We start from the raw sequence: 25,608 nt of genomic DNA, 5'->3' as shown, positions 1-25,608 counted from the left end.
ATTTGGACTTTTTGGAGGCCCACTAACCAGTCCGATACATTTAAATTTTCAAATGTGATATGATCCTCATGAGTTTCAAACATTATGCTGAAAACAGAATTTCGTGCTGTTGAATTAAGCTGATCAGATGTTAGATATGTATTAGGAATGAGTACAAAAATGTAAAAATAAGTTTTTTTATTATTACTTCCCTATTCCCAAAGCCACCAGCTAAATCTCCCTTGTCTCAGCCCTCTCTCCCTCGGCTCTCCTCACGAACATCACTTACAGGTCCCCTTGGACTCTGATGGTAACTGCTGACTACCAAGAGTAGCCTCCAAAGCAGATGTATACAAAACCAAAAGCATTATTTGGTTAAAATAGCATTATAGTTGCGACTTGATTTTTACATCTCCACCAACAAGGATCTCTTGTTCCTCTGGTTGCTTTCCCTTTTCTCATTCAGTTCTCTCTTACTTTCTCATCCTGACATCTAGCAGCTTTGCAGCTTTGCATATTCCCTCCCCTCATTTGTCTTCTCCTTACCTCTTTTATCCCTTTCGCTCTTTACTTCCAGTTCTCTGCATTCTCTAAATTCCATCCTGTCCCCCTTCATTTATTCCCATTAGCACATACGTCTCCCTCTCACATCTGCTCTACCTTCCCTCTCACATCTGCTCTACCTTCCCTCTCACATCTGCTCTACCTTCCCTCTTACATCTGCTCTACCTTCCCTCTCACATCTGCTCTACCTTCCCTCTCACATCTGCTCTACCTTCCCTCTTACATCTGCTCTACCTTCCCTCTTACATCTGCTCTTCCTTCTTTTTATAAAATGTATTGCATGGCTTAAAAAAACGATTCCAAAATGACATTATAAAACCAAAGCAATCTTCCTCCCATCGCCTAATGGGTACAGAAGGTAAAAACAGGTTAGTCACCTGGGCGTTCACTGCATAAAGTGAAAACAATAAAAACAGTGAAATCAATCAAAGCTGGAGTTTAATACCATGAGCCGGAGCAATTGGCAAATATATTAACAAGCCTTTGCAATGCAATAGGTCAAACAATTACGCGGGTTTGAGTTATTGGCATTGACATTGTAAATGAAAGTGCCTTTAATTTATGTTTTGGTTTTTAAAACATAAATAAAAGGCCTTGCCATTTACAATGCCAATGGCTTAAACACGTGTAAATGCGAGACCACTTGCATTGCAAATGCTTGTTCCCAAAGCCTGCTCTGAGCGCTCTTCAGCATGCTGCTGAGAGCTCAGGCAGAGTCAGGGGTAGAGAGATCGTTTGTGGGGGCTGACCACGCCCCTCAGCCTCCTGGGTAGGCCTCACTTTACTACAGGAAGTTGTACCTGAGACAGAGTGCCTGCGACCAGTTCCAGCACGTAGCCGTTTCGTAGGTCAAAGCAGCAATTTGGGAAACTGAGATGTGCCGAACTTACCTGCAACCCGTGGGGCCTTGTGTGGGCTGGTGAGATTCTCTACCTGGCTGCCTGAGACTAGCTTGGATCTTGAACTGCATGGTGACCCTGAACCCTCACTAGCAGAGTAGCTTCTGCCATCGTGCCTCTGCAGCGTGTCTCTAGGACGCACACTATCCAGTGCTTGCCTTTTCTCCATAAGAGCATCACTTCATAGTGTAATGCAGAGATCAGTCCATTCAGCTGTTGGGCCAGAGAAAGTTCAGTGCAGCTAGGAGCCTTTTGTAGGAGAACCCCTCCCTTCTCATAGATTTCACTGCGTCACTTCTACAGGGCCTACTTGCGTTGGAACGCCCACCCGGCATACATTATACCTGATGCAGTTATAATGTAGCGCAGGGCTTTACAAAGTGACGCATCTACCTAGATGCGTCACTTTGTAAATATGATGTAACATGGCGCATTTTTTACCACGCTGGTGCGTCACAAAAAGTGACGCACCGGCGGCACAAAAGTGACGCAGGGGATCATGAATAAGCCCCTTTGTGTTTAGAGAGAGAGGGGGATATTAGTAAATATTATTTTTTTAATTTAGCACAGTTTTTGAATGTCTCAGATTACGTGTTTGCTGTGTTCATCATTTACTCTGATTCAGTGTAAATTACAGCCAGTGATTCCCTTCTCTTCACCATGCCTCTCTGTTGTGTCTCACTTCCATGCACTGGGTACTTTACAAAATCAATACTAGTCACCCCTGAGGCCTTGGAACCCCAAAATGTAATCAAAACACTTCAGACAATATTGTTAAGGGTTCAGTGACTAAATATCGAGGGACAAAATATCGACTACACAAAAAATCAAGACCAAAATATAGGCTCTAACAGTGAGGAACTTGGCAGAATCTCCTTGACACAAGGTGATATTGCTCCTATTGAGGGCCACATCACTACTGGTTGTCCTGCCAGTGCCCCTTGGGACCTCTCAAACTGGGGCCACAAGCAACCACTGTACTACCCTTCTAAACCTCGAAGGTACTGCACACGCCCAGACCCCAGGACATACACCTGCGGGTGCTGGGAAGCTCCCACTTTCACCTGTACACGGTACAATTGGACCCATCGTTGCTCTTCTTCACCCTGAATACCAGGGCCCTGTTAGGAGACCAAATCAATTGTGAGATGTGCCACTTAGAAGCAAATGCGAGCCCACCAGATACCCTGTGATTGGCACTATCCCTGGCACGTACACTGGATCCCTGTCTGGATTGAAATCTGCCTCCTGAGTCAGGCTGCTCATGCTCCCGAGGCATCATGGTAAGCAGGCCTGGCCCCTACAACAAGCCCTGAAAAACATTTTATTTCACCACAGCCATGGGCAAGAACAGAGCTGCAAGAACTCGCAACCGTCCACCATGCTATTCACACCTCCCAAACCTGAGTTGAAAAAAAAAATATAGAAGTGCGCGTTGATATGGGTCTCATGCACCAAGACCTGCGCAATGCCACGGCTAGGATCACTGAGGCGGAATCCTGTTTATCCACAGTAGAAGACAACTTTACCACTCTGAAGTCACAAGACTCCCGACTACTGTTACATACCGCTGAGCTCCACCACGGAGTGAAAGATGCAGAAAGCCATTCCCGGCATAACAAGCTGTGCATCAAAGGTATTCCTGAAGGGGAGGAACCCATGCAAGCAGTGACCTTCAGGGAAAACTGGATCAGATCGTGGATGCCTCATGTTGATCGCTCCCTTTGGTTCGTCGTTGAGTAGGCACACATGGCTTTGATACCGAAGCCACCTCTAGGAGCTCCCCACAGACCAATGATTGTCTGCATCCTTATCTTTAGAGACAGAGATGCCATCTTGCAGGAGGCCCGTGCCCACTCCAACTTATCCTACCACAGCAACAAAGTCCTTATATTTCCAGGGTACACTAGGGAGATAGAGCCACGGTGTCGCTCATACGCCGCAGTTAAACAGAAACTCCAGACCCTTAATTTCCCTTAAAGACGGCTGTTCCCGGCCCCACTGAGAATGGCCTTTGCCAACAAAAGCCATTATTTTAAATAACCATCGGTGGCCTGGACATGTCTGATGGAGGAGCAGCCACATCAGGTATCAAGCACTCCTTATCCTCCACCAGAGACCGAACGGATCAGCCAGATAGATCAGATATAGTCCCTAAGCCAAGGAGGCAGCGTACTCACTCGCACACAGGGTATGGCACCAAGAGAGCGGTCCTCGACGGAGGGACCAGGCTGAGCCGCCTCCTGCTGCTGCTTCACCTCAAGGGATGCCAGACTCAGCTTCAAATAATGACAACTCTCATGTATGACCTGCCACTCCACTGACTACCCGGGCAGAGGACACAGACCTATCATGGAGCCCCATACTCTAACAGAGCGATGGCCTTACCCATTGTCAGGGACTGGGTGATGATTCTGCTATCTACCAAATGACCTTGGCTCCTGAATTTTGCTCCTGATTCTACATCTAGGGGTGGGTGGAGTTTAGGGAGTCCTGCTATGCAGAATTCCGCAAAGCACCCCCAAAACTCTGGTCTACTTTGCGGAGTTCTGCTCAGGGGTGAAGCTGCTCTGCGCTGTGTACTGGTGGGAGCAGCATAGCCCACAGGCGCTGCTTCAAGGTCCTCTTCTCAGCCATGGACCGGGCCGCTCCCACAGTGCTAGGCATGCACTGTTTCCTGCTTCCTTAGCACCCGTGGAAGTGTTGCATCCCCTGTCGACCCTTCTACCTGCCTTGGCGATCCCGCTGCTCCCTGGCAGGCACCTACCAAGGGATCTTGTTTGCCATCCACCTTTGACTCTGCTTCCAGCAGCCTCTGTGCCACCCGATCTCATGTGATTGTCGGAAATGCTCACAACTGGGATTGGTTGGTATACAACTTGGTAGTGCTAAAACCTGCACATGACGACATCCATTTAAGGTAAAACATCAACAAAGGACAACGAACACTGGGCTGAATTCTCGGACGGTCCATGTAAGTAGTGAACATGATGTCATTTTATTTACGTGTAAATACCAGGCTTATGACGAGTCACAACAGGCTCTGCATCATGCCAGAAGCCGGCAGGGGGTGCCCAGCTCATCCAGGATAAGCCAGGCTCTGAGCTGTGGCGCTCCGTGTGGCACGATGTCTGCAGTTCACTGTCTTGTGTTGGTTGGATCCTGGGGTATTATGAACATGCAAATATATGGCGAAATATACTTCCACAATAATTACCATTTTGCATTGAACACTTATTCATCACGCTGAATCGAAGTGATCGCTGGCACAAGATGCGGGCCATCTTCCCCGAAGGTAAGTGATGAGCCCTGTTGTGGGGGTGCACGTGCGAGCTGCCGAGCTGTGCATAAGCTGTGTGTGCATGTGTCTGTATGTATGTGTGCGCGAATTGTGTGTGTGTGTGCATGTGTGCGCATGCTTCTGTATGTATTTGTGTGCAAGCTTTGTGTGAGTGCGCACATGTGTGTGTGAATGTATCTGTATATAGGTGTGTGTGAGCTGCATGTGTGTGTGTGTGTGTGTGTGTGCATGCTGCAAGTGTGTGAGTGTGTGTGTGTGTGTGCAATGTGTGTGAAAGCTGCAGGGATGCATGCAAAAAGCATGTGTGTGCCAACCTGTTAGTAAAGGCTGGGCCGGCATCGGCCACGCCGATGATATGGCTGTACTGCCGGCCCCCGACGACCGGGAAGGTGAGCCTGTCGCGCACAGCAGCGACGCGACAGGCGCGCCTCCATCACAAATGGTCTGCACCTAATAGGTTGTGACCTGGAAGTGAATGGATTCACTTCCGGGTCGCGCTGGTGTCCAGCACCAGGCTGGCTGGAACCGGTCTGGTGGCGATTGAGGGCCATAAAAGGCTGGGGAGCAGAGGAATCGTCCTCTTTGCCTTCTGCCCTCCCCAGCCTGTAGAGCAACCTCTCTAGGAGGCTGCGATTTAATTTTTCTCTTTTTTATCTCTCCAGGTCGCTGCTGTTGAAGGCTGGTTGGGCACCCATCGCGACTTTGAGATAACGAGGGATCGTCTGGATCGGGTCGGCGTCAAGGTGCAGGCTGCTGTGGCTTGGAGCGAGGATCGATGGAGCGAGGATCGAGGCTCGGCGGAGCGTCGCAGGACTGCTGCAGGATCGGGCCGGCGTCAAGGCGAAGGTTGCTGTGGCTGGGAGCGATGATCGACATCGCTACGTTGGAGCGAGGCGGGAATTGGGCGGCGCAAGTGCAGGTAGCGGTAAAGTGCCGTAAAGACCGGGTAAGTGCAGTCTAGAACGGCGTGCAGCATCCCCGGTCCCAGTGCGAGGAGTACGCTGTAAGGTCTGACCACGAGGAGCAGCGGGGGCAGAGTGCAGCGGGCAGAAAGAGAGCGTGTCGGTTTTCAATCGCGTGGGAGCTTAAAGAATAGCGTGTGGGGCTTTGTGGTTTCTGAGTAACCAGCAGATGAGGGGACATTGAAGTGATTATTTCCCATCATGTCTGTTCCTTAAGCACGCAATTTTAAACAAAAGGAGAGTCACTGTGACCTAATGATTGGGGTCTGAGGCTCTTGCTATCGAGGTTAAGTGTTCAATTCCCAATGTTTCTGTTCTGTTAGATTTCTTTAAACAAGCATACTGTTTGGCAGATCATTCAAGAATTCAGCTTGTTTTGCAGGGAGTGCAGCGCGCACAAGGACATTATAATTCGTAAAATAGACCCTTGCCTTAATGTGAAGTGCTCTATTCTTGGTGTTTCCTTTGTACTGGTAGCCACACACAACACACTGTTGGCACTGCGGTGATTATTAGAGGCAACAGTGAGCAACTGCTAGGTAGCCTTGCACTTAGTCTGGTATTTGATGATGGGTTTGACGTTTTGACCAGTCGAGGGGGGGAGATTGCGCTTCATAATGTTTGTTCATCTATTACAGTGTTAGAGTGCTGGACAGTCTATTAACCAGAACAAGAAGCGGATTTACAGAGTGTGTCACCAATTTGGCTACAACGGTGATATACGAGGAGGGGCACATGCAGGCCTGCAGTTTTACTGCTTCTGTGAGCCGCACAGGCTGCGATTACTCCCCTAACCCACCGGATTAACTGGTGTGGCGCGGCTCTGGTTGCATGGGTGCTTGTGGCCTGTGGTGTACCTACAACAAAAGGTAAGAGCCTGGACTGTTGTACCAGGTCGTGAAGCAAGTGGGGAACATAGTTACATTGAGTACAAAGTTAAGTAGGTAAACAGGGCTAGCATTGTAAACACGTGTTAGTCTAGGTAGGGTCGAAGCATTTGGCAGGAATGTAAGTGGCAATGGCAAGTAAAATTAAACGGGGTGATAAGCGCTCTCGCATGGAGTACATGATGGAGACAATGATGTGAAAAGTGGTTACCATGGACAAGAGATGGAAGAAGGTAGATAGATTGGGGCAAAACCTGGCAGATCTCAGGGAGAGGGTGGGAGGTCAGGAGGGGAAATTGGAAAGGCCGAGGCACACCATAGTACCCCCCAAGCCCAGAGGGGAATTAGATCCCCTGCCTAAGCGGGTTAGGCCCAAAAAAGGGGTGACTAAGACGAAAGCCACAGCTCTGGTGTCTCAGCCCAAAGATTGGGAGGTCCTTGGACCATCAGGAGTGGTTCCACTGGGGAGAGTCCCTTTGAGTGCCCCGGTCCCGACAATTCCAGTGGAGGTAGTACCTTTGGGGGAACCATTGAGAGCCCCGATAACAGTCGTCCCAGCGGGAGTGGTCCCAGTGGGCATTAAGCCACAGGTCACAGGGGTGCTTGAGGGTGGGGTCCCAAAAGATAACCCAGCAGGCACTAATCCGGTCCCATCAGATTTGGTGGCGCATTTAGCGGCGGTTTTACCTTGGTTGCGGAGAGCAGGGATTTTGTTGCCAACAGTAGGGGTGAAAGAAATGCAGGGGAACCCAGAGGCTGAAGCAAGGAAGTTGATTGCCCAGTTTGTGATAACACCTGGGGGGCCACTAGGGACAGGGCAGGTTACTCCTTCTCTTCCCAACCCAACCCAAACAATGGGGTTACAACACTGGACGTCAACAAGGAAGTACCGGTGGTCAGCCAGGTGAAGGAGAAGCTGACAGAATCTGCAGGAGTGACCGCAGCAGGTAAGCAGGGGACGCTGCCAATGCTGGGCGTGAGAGAGTCTCGTACCGGGAGGGAGAACGTGGCTAGGCATGTGTCACGGTCACGTGAGTTAAAAGAACTCATTTTTGGCAGGCAGCTATGTTAGCATGTTTTCTTTGCTAGTTGATGAAAGAGAAAGAGAGGAAGCTAAGAAACAGAAGGACTGGATGCTCCCGAAAGAATGGGCAAGTGAGTTGTTAAGATTCAGGGTGGAGGAGAACTTGAACAACTGGATCAGGGGTTTTTCAGTATTCATGACAGTAATGGCTGAACGTTTTCCTAACATACAGGCAGAGATAGCATGTTACCAGAACCGCATTACTATGGCTCATGACAAATATGAGGGAGGGGGTTGGAAGCAGTATGACATAGACTTCAGGAGGGCTAAGTCATCTCACCCTACACTCTCCTGGAACCAGGTCGATATGATCTCTTGGTTGGGTCAGTTTGGAGCACCACAGTCCAATCATCAGTTTAGTACAGCGCAAGCTAATAACAGAGGACAGACAGCCCCAGCATTTCATCCTTATCAGCCCTTTTGGCCTGCCCAGAACACAGGCCCTACCCATAGCTCAGGGGGTGGGGGGAGGGCAGAAAGGGACTTGTTGGGATTTTAATAGGAGGACATGCACTAGGGCACCAGGCACATGTAAGTTCAAACATGCCTGCTCTATCTGCGCTAACCCTTCACACCCAGAGTCCAAGTGTCTCAAAAAATCAAGGGATAAAGGCAAGAGAAAGCAGGAATGATTGTAGGGTACACCAAGTTACACACTCACCCATTGACATAACAGCTATGACCCCGTGGCTAAACAAATACCCCTGTCATTCCACTGCTAGGGCTCTGCAAGAGGGTTTCACATATGGGTTTAGGATCCCTGCGCCTGATTATGTTGGAACACCAGAATGCAAAAATCAATTGTCAATAAGGAGCAATCCAGGCGTGGCGGCAACTAAGATTGCTAAAGAATTACGCCTCAGCAGAATAATGGGCCCGTTTGATCAGATCCCGGTGCATAATTTTGTTTGTTCTCCTTTGGGGGTGGTCCCCAAAAAAGAAGAGGGCGAGTTCGGGTTGATTCATAATCCATCTGCACCTAGGGGCAACTCACTGAACGACGCCATCAGTGATGAGATTTGTAGTGTGAAATACGCGTCATTTGACCAGGCGGTGGAAATGATTAGGGGGCTGGGCCCTGGCGCTTTGCTGGCAAAATCTGATATTGACTCAGCTTTTCGTTTGTTACCGGTTCACCCAGAGGACTTTCACTTGCTGGGATTTAAGTTTCAAGAGAAATTCTACATGGATATGTATATGCCCATGGGTAGCTCGGTCTTCTGCGCCTATTTTGAAAAATTCAGTTCATTTTTGGAATGGGTTTTTAGACGTGTGACTGGGCATCAGTTTGTCATGCACTATCTAGATGACTTTCTTATCCTGGGGTCAGCGGGCTCTCAGAAGTGTGCGTGGGCACTGCAAGAATTCTGCACACTCATGCAGGCTTTTGGGGTTCCCCTGGCGCCGGGAAAGACAGTTGGACCAACTACAACGATAGAATTCTTAGGTATTGAGTTAGATTCAGTCCAAGGGTGTTTCCGTTTGCCGGAAGACAAGATTAAAAAATTCAGGACAGCTTTACAGCAATGCCTAGCCAAGGATAAGGTTACCTTGCATCAGTTGCAGCAAACAGTAGGACAGTTGAACTTCGCCCTCAGAGTGATTCCAATGGCATGACCATTCTTCTGCTCCATCGCCCAGGCCATGACCGGGATTATAGAAAAGCACCATCACACCAGGCTGTCGGCTGAGGTTAGGCAGGACATGCGGATTTGGATGGCATTCCTGCAGGACTTCAACGGCAGGGTGGTCTGGCCTTGTCCACCCACCACCTCTGCAGAGTTAGGTTTATGGACTGACGCTGGTAGTGTGGGATTTGGTGCCATACTTGACAATGAGTGGGTGGTGCACCATTGGCCAGATGAATGGGTGCAGAATGGATTAACGGCTAACATTGGCTTCTTAGAATTGTTCCCTATCTGGGTGGCCTTAACAGTATGGCCTGACAGACTGCGTAACCAATCTGTAGTATTTTGGTCTGACAACATGACTGTGGTGGAATGCATCAAGCAGCAAGCAGCGAGATGTAAGATGATCCTCCACCTGTTGAAAGAGATGGTTCTGATGTGTATGAAAGAGAACATACTGTTTAAGGCTAAACATGTGCCAGGTGTGTTAAATAATGCTGCTGATGCACTCTCTCGCTTCAAGATGCAGGTCTTCAGAACACACCTCCCCTCTGCAGAAGCGAACCCTACACCCTTCCCAGAAGTACTTTGGCTGATTGGTGCCCCCAACTACCGAACCTCGTGGCAGCTAGCCAGGCTCCCAGGACCAGGAAAGCCTATGAAGGGGCGTTTTGGGCATATTGTGCATTCTTGGGAAAGGATTGGACAGAAGAATGGCATGACACAGGGGCACTGCTATGTTACTTAGGTGTTCTACATGAAGAGGGGCGCTCAGTGGCAGCAGCCAGGCGCCACGTGGCAGCAATATCTTTCTTTGCCCGAACCAGGGACAAGGGGGATCCCACCGATAGCTTCACAGTCAGGAATGCTTTAAAGGGTTGGCAGCGCATCCAGGGAACAGCACCGGACTCGAGACGTCCAATAGGAGTGGAGCTGCTAGCAGCCTTACTGGGGACACTTGACGCTGGCTGCAACACCAAAGGGGAAGCTTTATTATTTAGGGTGGCTTTTTCAATAGCCTTTTATGGCACATTTCGCAATGGGGAATCGGTGGCCCAGAATAAACAGGATATGCAAGGGGGTTTGCAGTTAGACCATACAAAGGTACATGGCGATGCCTTATTGATATCCATTAAAAAGTCCAAAACTGACCAGGATGCCTGCGGTGAGGGGTTAGTTCTACATCGGGCACATGCCAATCCGTGCTGACCCGTAGCACAATTTGAAGCATTTTTGCAGCATAGACCTTCTACAAGGGGTGGGGCACTATTAATCCATGCAGATGGTACACCTCTTACCCGGTTTCAGTTTAAGAGGGTCATGGATATGGCAGTTTAGCAGGCATGTTTAGATCCTAGTTGCTTTGGAACTCATTCTTTTAGAATAGGGGCTGCCACAGAGGCAACAGCAAGGGGCTTACCCAGCAGCAATGTCAAAAGAATTGGGAGATGGTCCTCCAATTGTTACAAACGCTATGTGCGGCTGCACATGTTGTAAGTGGGCCGTGTACACTGTACTGATGCGTGTCTTTTCTGCTTATCTTTACCGTTTCTCGAACCTGTCACGCAGGGGGAAACTGGCGTCGGATCATCAACAACTAGCGAAGCAAGGACATGCACCTCTTACAGACGCGGGAACACAGGTGGTTTGGATTATAGGCCATTCATATGTGAAACGTTTGAGGGCATTTTTCTTTTCAGGTAACTACATATACAGAGTGGAGCAGGCTAGTTTCATGGTCTCATTCCATGGGAGAGGCGGTCTTTGTTTGAGTCAGTGCAGGGGCTTTATAGGGGACTTATTGAGCAAAAGGGGTACCCGCCTGAATATCATTATCTTACACCTAGGAGGGAATGATCTGGTGAATCTGGGTAGAAGAGGGCTAGTGGAATCCATAATAACAGAGGTGGGTTGGCTAGCAAAAACATGCCAGCGATGCACCATAGCATGGTCACAAATGATACCTAGATGTCAATGGAGGGGCGGGGAGTCTGTGAGGGCACTGAACCCCAATGTAAGAAGGATCAATAACAAGATAGAGAGGTTGTTTAGGTCTCCTCAGTTACAGATGATTGCCCACGGGTGCATCGGGGGGATCCGTGCTTCTTAAAAGACGGGGTCCACTTATCAAGGGTAGGTAATGCCATCCTCTCAGAGAATTTGCTGGCATGGTTGGTGGGCCTGAGAAGCAGGGCATGACCTCCAAGTTTAGCGTAGTGGGGGGTGGGCCAGATAGTCAGGCAACTATGCTGGCCTGTGGCGGTAAGGTTATAATTGGTGAGCAGTAAATGTAAGGTCCTTAGGGGGCGGCGCCATTCTTGAATGGGGTCGCCCAAGGGGGAGGGACAAATCGTCCCTCCTAGAATTCCAGGGGCAGTTACAGCCTTTTTGGCTGGACGGGTGTGGGGGAGGGGGGAGTTACGCTCTTCCTAGGCTGGTTGGCCACCCCGCACTTGCACAATGGCGCCAGTAAAGGGCGCAGAACTGCAAGGGCCCCTTATGGAGATAGTATATAGAGCGTACGGGGTAATCAAGGGGGGAAGTACCCTCACGGTGAACGGGCCCTCTGCGCATGTGCACTCCGGCGGGAGGGTGGGCTTAATTGGTAAGGATCTGACACCAGTTATCGACCTTGCTGTAGGCTCAAGCATGGATACGCAGAAAAATAATTGCCATTATGATTATGGATGATGTTATGCTTAGATTCGGATAGGAATAACTTGTATTAGAGTTAAGTTAAGGATAGCCATCTGACATCTGTACATATCAAATGTAATCAATGTCAATTGTATGATTTTCTGCGTAAATTTGTAAGTATTGTATGATTAAATGTTAAATTGTTTGTTAATAAATACGGCCGGGGGTTATCTACGACCCCGCTTTTCCAACTAAGTTTTTGTCCTTGATATTATGTGGGTCTTGACAAAAGGAGGAGGGGGTATAGGTAGTGCCAGGCCATATGAGCTGTGTGCCAGCTGCCAAGGTGTGTGTGAGCAGCATGCATGTGTGTGCATGCTGCAAGTGTGTGGTGTGTGTGTGTGCGAGGTGCCGATGTGCATGAAAGCTGCAGTGATTCATGCAAACAGCATGTCTGTGCCATGCTGCTGAGATGTGTGCAAACTTCCTGTCGTGACGTCAGCGTCCCCCCACTTCTTTTTTTAGGACTTGTGCCCTGCTAGTCTCTGTCACTGCCCCTGCCTGGAATGCCCTGGATGGAGATCTGTAGCTAGGACAGGGGCGTCAACCCAATATTCACCTGAGTATGTATGAACCTTTCAATGTGATGCCACTGTGCTGCAACAAACTCCAATATAATGTGGCTCTCACAAAAGTCAGGCGCCGTGGATATCACACCAAGAAATCTGCATAGCTGCTCCTAGTGTGGACACCTTCTACAGATTTGGTTGTCCGAGATATTTCTGTGTAGAGCTATTTGTGCAAACTCGTCTCAAATATCCTAATTAATGAAAGTAGAAGAAAGTAGAGTCGCTTAGTTCAAGGGTAGCTGGCAAACTCCGCTACGCAGTGGAGCGGAGTTTTTGTCAAACTTCGCACTCCAAGCAGAGCATGGAGTAGCAAAAACTCTGTGAACTCTTTGGGAATGCGTTAACCTGCCACAGCTACCCACGGTGGAACTAAGGTTTTTTAAACAAACCTGCCGGAGCCAATAGGGATTTCTGAGGAAGCACAACCACTCCATATATTTGCCCACTTTCATAACAGTATGTTTTAATGAGGCTGTCAGAATTTATTATATCAGGTGTGCTAAAGATCTCCCTTCAATATTAAGCAATAGCCTTTTGAAGTTCTAATTGTATTCAATGAAATGGTTGATAACTATAATATGAAAATGCTTATTTATGTCAAACGCAAGATCGCTGGCTTGTCTATAAAAGCGATGTAAGAGAATTTTGAATTCTCAATCTTAATGGATATGTCCTTATGGAAAGCCAAGTGCAAAACAGAATTCATAAACCTGATGGAGGACCCCTTAAAAAAAGCTAAGGATGTGCAAAATACGAGTTAACAATCTTGATCGTTGACTATTTGTGAAACCAAGCAATGTGCAAAATAAAGTTCATTATCGTGATGGAAGGCTGCGTGTGAAAGCTTACAAAGTGCAAATACGAGTTCATATTTGTAGTGGTAGACTCCTAAAAAGATGAACAGGTACATGTTCATATGGTTCCATGAATGTAGAGCAAGAATTCTTCTATGATTGGAAGATGCCATTTCGCAACTTCTCAGAATTAGAAGTTAGGTTGATTCCAACATCGAAACAGCAATTCCCTGCTCCAGCAACTATGTATCAGAATTGCCTCGCAAAAATACAATGGTTGACATGTAACTTAACCCATTAACCGAGGCGTAAATTCCGCCGCGGTGCGGGTGATTTACTGCGCGGGCGGGGCCGCGTCGGCCAATGGACGTGCGCAGCACTACCGAGGTAGTGCTCACGACGGCCGTTTGCCGACGCACGCACATGAGGGGTTAAAATCTAACAGGCCAATTGTCAAACTGAATTTTGGAGTATGTTTAGTAGTACTACAATAGGACTACTAATGTAATACCCAATGCTATTCACATACTTACATGCGGATGTCTGCACCCCTGTCTCTCCTGTCTTTTTTGTTTGGAAATCTCTGCCCCGACTGCGAAGACCTCCGTACACATAATTATACATTTTATTAGTAAATGTGAGAGAGACAGAAGGGAGTGGCTGGAAAATTGAGAATATTTGCAACTAGGTGGAGGGGTTTAGGGAGGGATATGCACCCACCCCAAAAGAGTACACTATTGTATTCACAAACTTCACTTCTAAAGTCACTGCAGCTAAAAAAGACCCAAAGCAATAAGCCCAGCAACACATATGACTCACCACTGGTACTGCAACACCCCCCCCCCCCTAAGAAAATATTGGAGGTTGGGACTTAAAATAAAACTCTATAGGAATTAAGGTTAAATGTAATGAATTTCAAAATATAAATTAATATAATGTAATGGTTAACAAATGATCTATGCATCAGTTAATTTAAAAATATGTAAAGAACCTTTTTAATATTCAAAATTATTCTTATATTAATTTTTATTTAAAAGAATTTCATTAATTTTAATTACATGTGCACATTATTTTTATACATAAAAGATAATTTTTATAACTTTAAGTGAGAATTTGCTTCATAAATTTAAACTTCAGGAAAAATAAAGTATTTTAATATACTGTATTGTAAATAAATAAATGTTTAATTTGAAATTATGTTATTAAAGCTGTAACTGTTCTACATTCTACATTTGAAATCAATAATTATGATTAAATAACTTTAATAATTACCATATAAATTATTGTTTCTATTTATTTAAAGTTTAAGATTTACGCTTTTCCCTGTACTTTACCTTTGGTAGCCCGCTAACCATATTGCAGAGTCTGCACCAACTGTGGGGAACATCAAATACAATCATAAAGTCACTATCAGCAGTAAATTTATGGTACATGATGTTTTTAGTAATTCAACCGGCTATTTCAGGGGGTTAGAACATGTATGGCTCCAACTTTGTATAACTTTACACTCATAAATGGTGAATAGCCAAAAGAAGTCAAGTTACTCAAAAGTGTAAAAGTACATTTCCTTGTAGTGTGGTAAATTTAAATTACCTAGACTTAATTTATGCGGTAAAATTCAGTAAGAATAACTCAGTAAAAATAAGAGGCAGAATCCGTGGTATTTGAGGTTATAAAAGGGAATTTATTCCTTACAAAGGAATGATGATGGTTCGAACCAGGCAATCGAGTTCCGTCACCACGAAGGTTCAGGAAGGGATCAGCAATACATTATTGACAGGTTGTCATATTTATATGAAAAATGCATTACAGTAAAGACATATGCAGAAGGCGTTACAGTTGAGAAGAGAGATAAGAATACACATACGTAATTAAAAAGGCGTTACAATAGGCGTGCATAAAGGCGTATACTAGAAACGTCATTATGATGATGACACAAGTGGGTGGATCCATAAAAGAATCCTGCAAAGTCAGCAGAAATACATGGCAGAGATGCGCGCGCAGCCGCATGACGTGTGATTGACGTGTAACTAGAGGGTGAAGGGAACTTGACTTTTAGCCCTACATGAGGAGACAGAAGTCTGGGATGTCAGGACAACCTAGTCCCAAATCGTATCTAATATCTTGTGTTTAAGGAACTATATTATCTGGAAGGAAAGGTCTTTTCGGACAGAGCCTATTCTATACTGACTGCTAGTGCGTGTACAAGCGTCTAAGTGTCTACATGAGATGCGAGGGGGCATGGGCCTACCATGGTAACGAAAGTCATGAATTACTTGCACGGAGACAGTAAGGCCGGGCCCTTTGCTCTGCAGCTGGAGGGATGTTTACCTAAGCTACTAGACAGGAATGTATTGGGTGAGGAGCGGAGCAGATAACTTGAAGGCTGAATACAGTTTTTGGCAGGCAACAGGCCGGGCTAGGCACCGTTAGCCGCGGAGGAAGTAAGACAAAGTTCATAGATACAGATACAGGTCCAGGCTGGAGCATTCAGAGGCAGAAGCAGGAAAAGCTCGATGGCAGAATTCAGGGCCTACCTTGCCAGAGCTGGAAAACGTGAAAAGTATACCATATAAAGACGGTGGCAAGGCATACTTAGGAACGGAATATCTGACCCATTCATGGCAGATCTGAAAGAGGACATATTAACGTTGGACACAATTGTATTTGCGTCTTCATAGCTTGAAGTGGAGGGAACATACATGTACTTGTAGCATGTACATGGAGCCTTTGGGGTCTAGATAGGGGACACAATTGATCATAAAAATTCATATTTCCTCATTCCCTCCTTGTCCCCTACGGACCCTTCATGAAATATCGATCTTCAGGAATCCATCAATCTGTTCATGTAACATCATTTGCTCTTCTTTCTTCTTCCGGGATCTTGAATGAAAACTTGAACGTGGAATACACGATGTGGCACACAGGCCGCAAATCGCTGGTCCACATTGTAGACACAGGCAACAACTGAATACTATGAGAAGGCCAATACCTAGGAAGGATAGGACTTTCCATCCCCAGGCTGACAACACGCTCCAGAACCAACCGGACCATGTCCAGGTGCCTGGATTCTGATGTATCTGGTTTGCAATCTTGTGAAGACGAGTTATGGCTTTATATACGGATGGCGCGTTTTCTGGGATGAAAACACAGCAACTTGATCCGATGACTCTACAGGCTCCGCCCCTATCGGCTAGGATGACGTCAAGGACAAGACGATTTTGGAGAACAACAATCCGCATCGCAGACTGCTCCTCTGTTAAGTTGCCTAGGGCGGAAGTAGTTTCATTCACTACTGCTTCAAGGGTTCTGGTTAATCTACGTATCAGTTTGCTATTTGAGACAACACCTATGTAAGGAAAGAGACCTTTATTGAAGTCTGTATATTGTTCCCATGCTGTTTCAGTGTAGTCAACAATCGGGATATCTCTCTGGGGTCTATGGTGTACTAGATTGGTATTTCTATGATAATCAGGAGGGGCTAGAAAAACAGGGAGCAGAAGGAATGCAATGTAACAGGTACCATCCCAGTCTAGGGGTAGGCGTATATATGCGGTATGACCACATATGAAGTAGGAATGACGGGAAGCTCTAAATGTAGACTTGCCTTTATCACTGAATTCGATCACAGTAATACATTTACTATGACCCAGGTGTACTGAACCATTCTTTCTTACACAGAATTCACCTTTGACTGGTAATACTGACATAGCAGGCAAGACTAGTGCAGCTTCAGATTCAACATTCAGAATCATGAGGTTAAGTGTAAAATTACCTAATCCATATACTTCATTTTCTAGATCAGTTCCTGTTCTTTTGGGAAGTCCCTCCTTGTTAGAATAACAGGCTTTAAGCAAAACTAAGTTCAGGTTTCCCCATACCCAGTTGCTCTGGTAAACTACAGTGTTTGAATCTAAAGAGTTAATCAAACTAAACCATGCTCCACAGGAACCATTGTGTGTGAACGGGTACGGAAAGAGAGGCAGAACTCCTTTGTATTTCTGATAGGGAGGAAGTCGGCCACATATCCAACAATTTGTAGCATTGCTGGTCTGATGGGAATGATGTAACATACTAATGAATGTGTTGTTGCGCAGCGCAAATCTATAGGACAACTCATGTGGAGGTAGTTCACTAAAAGAATGTTCGGCAGTAACATTGTAAACAGAATGAGCACGCTTGAAAATAGGATAGTACATGTGCAACAGTATACTTGCAGCAAAAATAAAAAGACTTAGAAAAAACATAATCAACAATGTCACTATACAGTGACTATGAAGTGATTTACAGTATGCATATTTCTTGAGCTGTTTCTGTCTATTTCTCTCTCTAATTCGGTCTAGAGGATACATGTCAAAGACTTAATTCAACCGATTCACCTTGGAGAGGACTTAAACAATCGAATTGTCTGACTTGCTAGACCTTAGTTTCAGTTTATAGTTTTGAGATTCGGTCTTTTCAACCAGGGGGAGTTTTGAATCAGTCTCTGGAAGGGGGCAGGGCTGAGAGTTCACATCAGATGGTAGTCCATGAAATTTCTTGATATGGCTCGAGTGTAACCAACCCTTGCGACCCTCGACCTTCACTGCTGTCCTCGTGGTTAGAAGTACCAGCTTTGGTGTTTGCCAGCGAGGCTCCAGCGGGCTCCTCCTGTCGAAGTTTCTGATGAAAACAAGGTCTCCAGGAACCACTTCATGGGGCTTTACCTCGGTGTTGTCGGGAAAGGCTGCAGCTACCTGTGAACGGCAAGATTGTAGTGCAGACATCAAGGAAGCAAGGTAATCTGTCAGCATATTACAATCAACATCAGTGATTTTACGAGGTATAGGCGTCCCCCACATATTTGGTGGCCTACCGAAGACCACCTCGTACGGGGATAGCCCTGTGCGAGAATGTGCTACCATTCTCATGTAAAAGAGTGCAACTGGTAAGGCTACTATCCAGTCGACGCCTTTCTCTCTACAGATTTTAGAAAGTCGTATTTTCAGGGTCTGATTATGGCGTTCCACGAGACCTGCTGCCTCGGGATGTCGGACACAGTGGAATTTCCATTGATAGCCTAACAAGAGTGAAATGTGTTTCATTAGCTCGGATGAGAACGGCTGGCCATTATCTGAGTACACGATACGGGGCAAACCATACCGTGGGAAGAATTCACGAACTAATTGTTTGGCAGTAGTCGGGGCAGTGTAATCTGAGACGGGATATGCCTCTGTCCAACGGGAAAGAGCGCATACAACTACGAGGACATATTTGAATCCTCGACATCGTTCCATCTGGATATAATCCATCTGGATATAATCCATCTGGAGGACTTCAAAAGGGTGATCGGGAGGTTGAAATCCACCCTGCTCTACAGGTACGCCTTTACCTGGATTGAACTGACAACAAATCATACAAGTTCGGACTTTCTGTTTGGCTGCAGCTCGTAAGTGTTTGTTGAACCAAATGTGTTGAATACTGTCTAACATAGCTTTTTCTCCTAAATGTGCTGGACTATGTATTGTGTTAATGATAACTTGAACCATTGAGTCGGGGAGAAACCATATAGATTTTCCCTTCGTCATCCATCCCTGATCTGTTTGGATCCCTCCTAATTCAGTCCATTTCTTTATTTCCTCTGGTGTAGCATGTGTCTGTATGTCAATTACATCAAGGGCGGGATCCCTAACTGTCATGCAGTGTGTCGGCGTCTGAACTATTGTCTTTGTCAAGTCAGTTGCGTGAGTCCTATTCTGTGCTGTTTGCTTAGCTGTTCGGTCTGCTAGGTCGTTACCCTGGGAAATAATATCGGTGACTTTTGTATGGGCTTTGCACTTCATGATAGATATTGAAGTAGGTAGATGTATTGCGTCTAACAGAGCTTGAATGAGGGGACCGTGTTGAATGTTGGCACCGTGAGAAGTCAAATAACCTCTCTCTCGCCAAAGGACTCCGAAGTCGTGTACAACTCCGAATGCATAACGTGAATCTGTGTATATGTTAACCTTTCTATTCTTGGCTTGAATACAGGCTTGTGTCAGAGCAATAAGCTCTGCTGCTTGAGCTGATAATGTGTCAATACAATTTGTTTCAATGACTTCGGTGTCTGTCGTGACTGCATAAGCGGCCACTAACTCTCCTATACTTGTTCTCATACATGAACCATCCACATAAAGTGTCAGGTCTGGGTCTGGTAATGGGACATCTGTCAAGTCTTGTCTGGGTTTTGTCGTAATAGTAATGACTTCGATACAATCATGTGCCAGTGGGTCTGTTCCACTTAATGGCAAAAGAGTGGCAGGATTTAATGTACTGCAACGTCTGATTTCTATGTGTGGCTGAAACAATGTTAGTTCGTAACCTGTCAGTCGTGCTATAGTCAAGTGTTGTGTTTGTGTCCGGTTCAAGAGAACCTCTACTGCGTGTGGTACTTGTACTGTCAATTGATGTCCTAATACTAAGAAATCGCTTTGTCTGATCGCTAGAGCTGTTGCTGCAACTGATTTCAGGCACGCAGGAAGAGCTTGAGCTACGGGATCTAATGTGCTAGAAAAGTAAGCACATGGCTTGTGTGATCCTGCTTGTTCCTGAGTGAGTACTGACAAAGCAGTACCTTCACGTTCTGTAACAAAGAGTGTAAAAGGCTTACTGAAACATGGTGTCGCTAAAACAGGTGCTTGGCATAAACCTTTCTTTAAGTCTTCAAAAGCTTGTGTATGTTCTGGAGTCCAAGGGAGGACAGTCGATGTCGCTGCCTCCTGGGTTGTCAACTGAATGAGTGGTTTTGCTAGAAATGCATATTGGGGGATCCACTGCCTACAGTACGAAGTGAGGCCTATGAAGGCCCGTACCTCCTTTTGTGTCTTGGGTGGTGGCATGTTTACAATTAACTGGATGCGGTCAGGTGTGAGCTGTCTCCCCCATTTGGACAGCAAGTGCCCTAGGTACACAACTTGCTGGGCACAGAATTGCAGCTTCGAAGGGGACACCTTGTGCCCCTTGTCGGCTAGAAAATGTAAAACCGTCAGTGATGCTTTTTCACATTCGGGTTCGCTTCGGGCGGTGATCAGCAGATCATCGACATACTGAAGCAGTGCAGTGTTAACTGGCATGTGGATACTGTCAAGTTGTCTTTTCAGTGCTTGGCTGTAGATGCTAGGACTTTCTGTAAATCCTTGAGGTGCGCGTGCGAATTTAAAGCTTCGTCCATTTAAACTAAATCCGAACAAATATTGGCTTTCCGGATCAATTGGGACGCTAAAGAAGGCGTTCTTGAGGTCAATTACAGTAAAGAACGTTGCTTCTGAATCAATAGCTGTCAGTAATGAAGAGATATCTGGGACCACGGGATATTGTGGTACAATGCATTTATTCAATTCGCGCAGATCAATAACTAATCGATATACTGGGGGTGCTTTTGGATCAGTTCGTTTAAGAATCGGAATGATCGGAGAATTACATACATTGGAGTCGGTTTCTACAACCACTCCTTGTGCAATGAGCTCGTCAATGATTTGCAGTAAAGCCACTACAGCATCTGGAGGTAACTTGTATTGTCGCATTCGTGGTAATACCACTCCTGCTTTCAGTGTGACTCGATATGGTGTAATGTGCATACAACCTACATCAGTGGGGCCTTTTGCCCATAAATGTGCAGGTAGTTTCTGTAACCGGTGATCCATGTCTCTTGACACGTAGTGACCTTTAAAGTCACGCAAAAATAGTCGTACTCCGTCCGGAGAACAACATATTATGGCTCCTAGAGCTTTCAATGTTTTAATACCTAACAAGTTTTCTGGGCATGATTTTGTAAGCAATAGATCTGTAGTCCGTGTCAATGGACCAACTGTAAATGCAAGCGGTTGCGATACTTCGTTAATAGTAGGCTTTCCTGAGAAACCAAGGGAAATATTTTGTGAGCCTGAGAGGGGTGCCCCTGGGACTTCGTCGTGACTTATAGTTGTTCTGCTTGCCCCTGTATCAAGTAGAAACTTTCTGTCTTTCCCTAATACTTGACTCTGTACATAAGGACCCTCTTGATCTACAGGAACCTCAATAAGGGGTAAGCCAACTTCCCTCTCTAGGCTATTTCATGTGTAGCGCTGATAATCTGGATAGTCATTTTGTGCATACTGGTACATCTGTTGCGTCGTGTTTTGTGTTGCGGCAATAGGCTGTGGCTGTGGTACCACTACGGTCTGTTGTGGAACCGGCATAGGCTGTACATGTTGAGGTGCTTGTTGTTGGATCTGATCCTGTCTAGGCAGATGTGGTCTCTCCTTGGTTTTACCCGTAGAGATATTATGTTTCAGAACTGCACAATTGTTTATATAATGACCTGGCTGTTTACAATAGTTGCATGTCCCTTTAACGGGAACCGCTGAATTACTGGACTGTGTCGTACCCTTTTTATGACCGTCATCTGGAACTGACTGAGCGACGAGCATTTTCATTTTCGTGTCTTTCATACGTCTTTGTTCGTGTTCTTGTTCTTCTCTAATTCTATTCTGGTGGTACTGTAACATTTGTAACATCTGTGAAGGAGTGTTAGCTTGCCAAGTGCTCTCAACTTTCAATACTCTATTTTTAACCTGTGGCAGGGAATTCTCGACTAATTTTGTTACAAAAAGATGTGGATATGAATCGCTACTTGCTTTCAGGCCGCTATTAATACCAAAACATTTTTCAAATCGGGAATAAAAATCACTAGTGTCTTCATCGGGTTTCTGTTTACAAGCTGAGATTGCTCCCCAGTCTTCCTTTTTCGTAGTTAATAAACGCGGCAATACTTGTACTAATAATCCTGGCAATGCTTTTGTTTTGTCCCCAAGCCCTACGCCTGCAGTTCGGGCATTTTCTTCGTTTTCTAATACTGTCCAATCAATCTTTTGGTCTCCCACTTCCCACTCTTTTTCTTTGAGTTTCTCATAAATACCGGCAGGCAATAATACTTTCAATATTTTCATAATGTCAGGATAGGTATAATCACCCATGAGTAACATGTCCTTTAGTTCACGGTGAAAACCTGCTGGATCTTTGTCATGGCTGGGCACTAATTTTTTCATTTCCAATAGTTCTATTTTAGTTATGGGCGTGTACACAAACACGCGTCTAAACGTATTATCATAATTTCTAACTGGGTGTACTTCGCGTAAGGGATTCTGTCTGTCAATGTAATACATTTTTCTCTCCATGGAAGGAGCTGGATCATGTTCTGGACACAAAAAGGCACTATATCTATGTCGATATTCTAGAATTACTTTAATTAGATCGGTACCTAGACCTCTCCATTTATTCAGGAGTAGTTCTATCAGTATATCAGGTAGGGGACCAGGATCGGAGTGTTGGCCTTTATATAATATAAGGAGATGTTGTATCATGTATATACTAGATAAACGCTGTTCATCTGGGGTGAGATTCAGAAACGTATGTGCTAGTGCATCATCACTGTATTTTTCAGAACTGTCAGCCCATTGTACGGCTGACCTGGCTAATTCTTGTTCATCCATAGAATCGAGCACATGGTACCCCCTTCGTTCTCGAAGTAATTTATCAGTAGCCTGGAATAAGTGTTCAGGGGTCCTTGGATTTGAGATAACTGTTTGAAAAATTCTGTTACATTCTGGATGTATCGGACGTATTGTTTTATTAAAAGATCTTCCTTTTCCTACATAAGCTATCGTTTGTCTAGCTGATAATTCTAATTGTCCTGTGTTCATTTCTGACTGTTCCTCCTCTTCTTCCTCTGATTCAGTTTTATCTGCTTCTAATCTTCTTTCATGTATTCGTTCTACTTCTTTTCTGATCTTTCGGCACATGACTTCTATATACTTCTGTTTATCATGTTTTCCGTCTGCTATATTCTGACCCCATCTGGTAAGTACTTGCATTTCCTCTGAATCTACCTCAGGCCTATCTCTGTTTCTGATCAAACAGTTTATGAAAAAGCGTAACAATAATTTCTGCATATCTACTTTCTGGTATTCCATGGCCTCGCCAATACTTTCAGGACCTTGCCCTGTTTGGACAAAGCGATATATTTTGTCTAGATGTTCAACCATTCCTGGTAATGTCATTAAATAGTTTGCAACTCGTCGTAAACGTACTGAAGATAGCAACATTCTGTCGTGTTTACCTGGCACTGGATCATATCTACAATCTGTAAGAGGCTCATTTAATATATTGTCATTAGCTCTTTGGGGTGTACGTTGGTGTGCTAAATCCCTATAAGTCAATCTGGTTGCTGGCGGTGGCGTGGAAAAACCTCCTGTCGCACCTCCTGAGGTGCCAAGTCCAAAAGGATTTGTTGGGTGTAGGGTAGAGAGTGTGGGTGCAGGAAGGACTGTAGAAACAGATGGAATGTTTAGAACGTGAGGAGGGGTTTGTTGCTGCGGAGGTGGGTGCAGCTGATCTTGGGGTTGAGCGTCGTTAACAGGTGGTGTGCGTTGCTGCGCACCATTAGCATATTCGGGGGCTGTATCATCTAAATAGGAAGAAAGGAAAATGTCCTTTGCGGTCTTGGGATGTACTTTAATCGGGAGTAATGGAGGTGGCAGATCTTTTGGTACCTCCAGGGTGGCCTTAGGCAAACCCTCGGCCAGAAGAGGATACATACCATTCATAAGAGTGTTTCGTTGTCTGTCTACTTGTTCTGTTTTTACTCGGATACCTTCGTCAATTAATATGTTTTCTCGGGCTCTTTCTGAATCTTCCCTACTTTTCTCTTCTTTTCTGAGCGCTTTTTCTGTGCGCCTATGCGATACTTTACGCCATAATTCAATGGCATCTTTCTGTGACTGTCTGGCTTTCTTTTTCCATAATACTTCTTCTACTCTCATGATGCAATCTGCATCCCATGTTCCAGTAGCGGGCCATCTCTGACTCTCTGCTAAATCCTTGGTGTAGTCCACCCATAGATCAAGATATAATACGGCATCTAGGCCATGTTTATGGTACATAAAGTACCCTGGAGTGTCCCTAGGTGGAATGGGAACAGCTTCCTCGAGTATCCCTTTTCTAGTTTTTATCTGTCTTAATTTTGAAAATAACGGCATCTTGAACCTTGCTACTTAATTCTTACTCGGACTTGAACACAATAATTACAATAAACACAATAATGAAGATCGAACAATCACTCATACCACGACATTTAAAACATATCACAAACTTTTTAGAAACGAACAATAATAATTAGAATAAAACTAGTTAACTGCATAATACTAAATATACTGTATGTACTGCTAAACAGTACAGATACACTGCTAAAACAGTGCAGACCAGGTCTGTGTACCCAAACCCGTCTTGACCGGCACAAACTAATGTGCACGTCTAGATGCGTCCCCAGCAACGGTACTCACCGGGAAGTACGGAACGGAAGGCCTCGGAAGTCTGGACTGGACTAGACCAAACTGGACTGGACTCGACTCGTGACTTAGATACTTCGGAACTTCGGAATCTGGTGGGCCTCTGTATACCTCGGATCTTGCTCTCTCAGCTAGGCTCTGGTCGGGATTCTCCGCACTCCTCACCGCCTCGTCTGGGTGTTGATCGCAGCCTCAGTCACCCCCGTTGGCCTGAGGGAGATACAGGAAATCCTGCGGGTACGCGTAATTGTCCGTCCGGCTGTGGCAGGAGACCGGGTCTGCAACGCACCTCCGGCGCGTGGGGTGTGAGAGGTGTCCCTGTTCGGGCGCCAATTATGTGGTAAATTTAAATTACCTAGACTTAATTTATGCGGTAAAATTCAGTAAGAATAACTCAGTAAAAATAAGAGGCAGAATCCGTGGTATTTGAGGTTATAAAAGGGAATTTATTCCTTACAAAGGAATGATGATGGTTCGAACCAGGCAATCGAGTTCCGTCACCACGAAGGTTCAGGAAGGGATCAGCAATACATTATTGACAGGTTGTCATATTTATATGAAAAATGCATTACAGTAAAGACATATGCAGAAGGCGTTACAGTTGAGAAGAGAGATAAGAATACACATACGTAATTAAAAAGGCGTTACAATAGGCGTGCATAAAGGCGTATACTAGAAACGTCATTATGATGATGACACAAGTGGGTGGATCCATAAAAGAATCCTGCAAAGTCAGCAGAAATACATGGCAGAGATGCGCGCGCAGCCGCATGACGTGTGATTGACGTGTAACTAGAGGGTGAAGGGAACTTGACTTTTAGCCCTACATGAGGAGACAGAAGTCTGGGATGTCAGGACAACCTAGTCCCAAATCGTATCTAATATCTTGTGTTTAAGGA

At 45.6% G+C, this 25,608-nt stretch overlaps 1 protein-coding gene across 1 annotated transcript in view; it reads left to right on the top strand.

Moving 5' to 3' along the window:
• The first annotated feature begins 9,662 nt into the window (after window positions 1–9,662).
• Window positions 9,663–25,608, top strand: part of LOC146780099 (uncharacterized) — a 63,410-nt gene continuing 47,464 nt past the window's right edge. Inside the window, exon 1 of the mRNA XM_085637114.1 lies at window positions 9,663–9,702. Coding sequence (XP_085493240.1) covers window positions 9,663–9,702 — 40 coding nt within the window. The remainder of the gene's footprint in view (window positions 9,703–25,608) is intronic.

Source organism: Triturus cristatus, chromosome 12 (genome assembly GCF_964204655.1).
Source record: "Triturus cristatus chromosome 12, aTriCri1.1, whole genome shotgun sequence".
NCBI classification, from domain to species: Eukaryota; Metazoa; Chordata; class Amphibia; order Caudata; family Salamandridae; genus Triturus; species Triturus cristatus.
The sequence above is the reverse complement of the archived record's forward strand: the minus strand, read 5'-3'. Positions and strand labels throughout refer to the sequence as shown.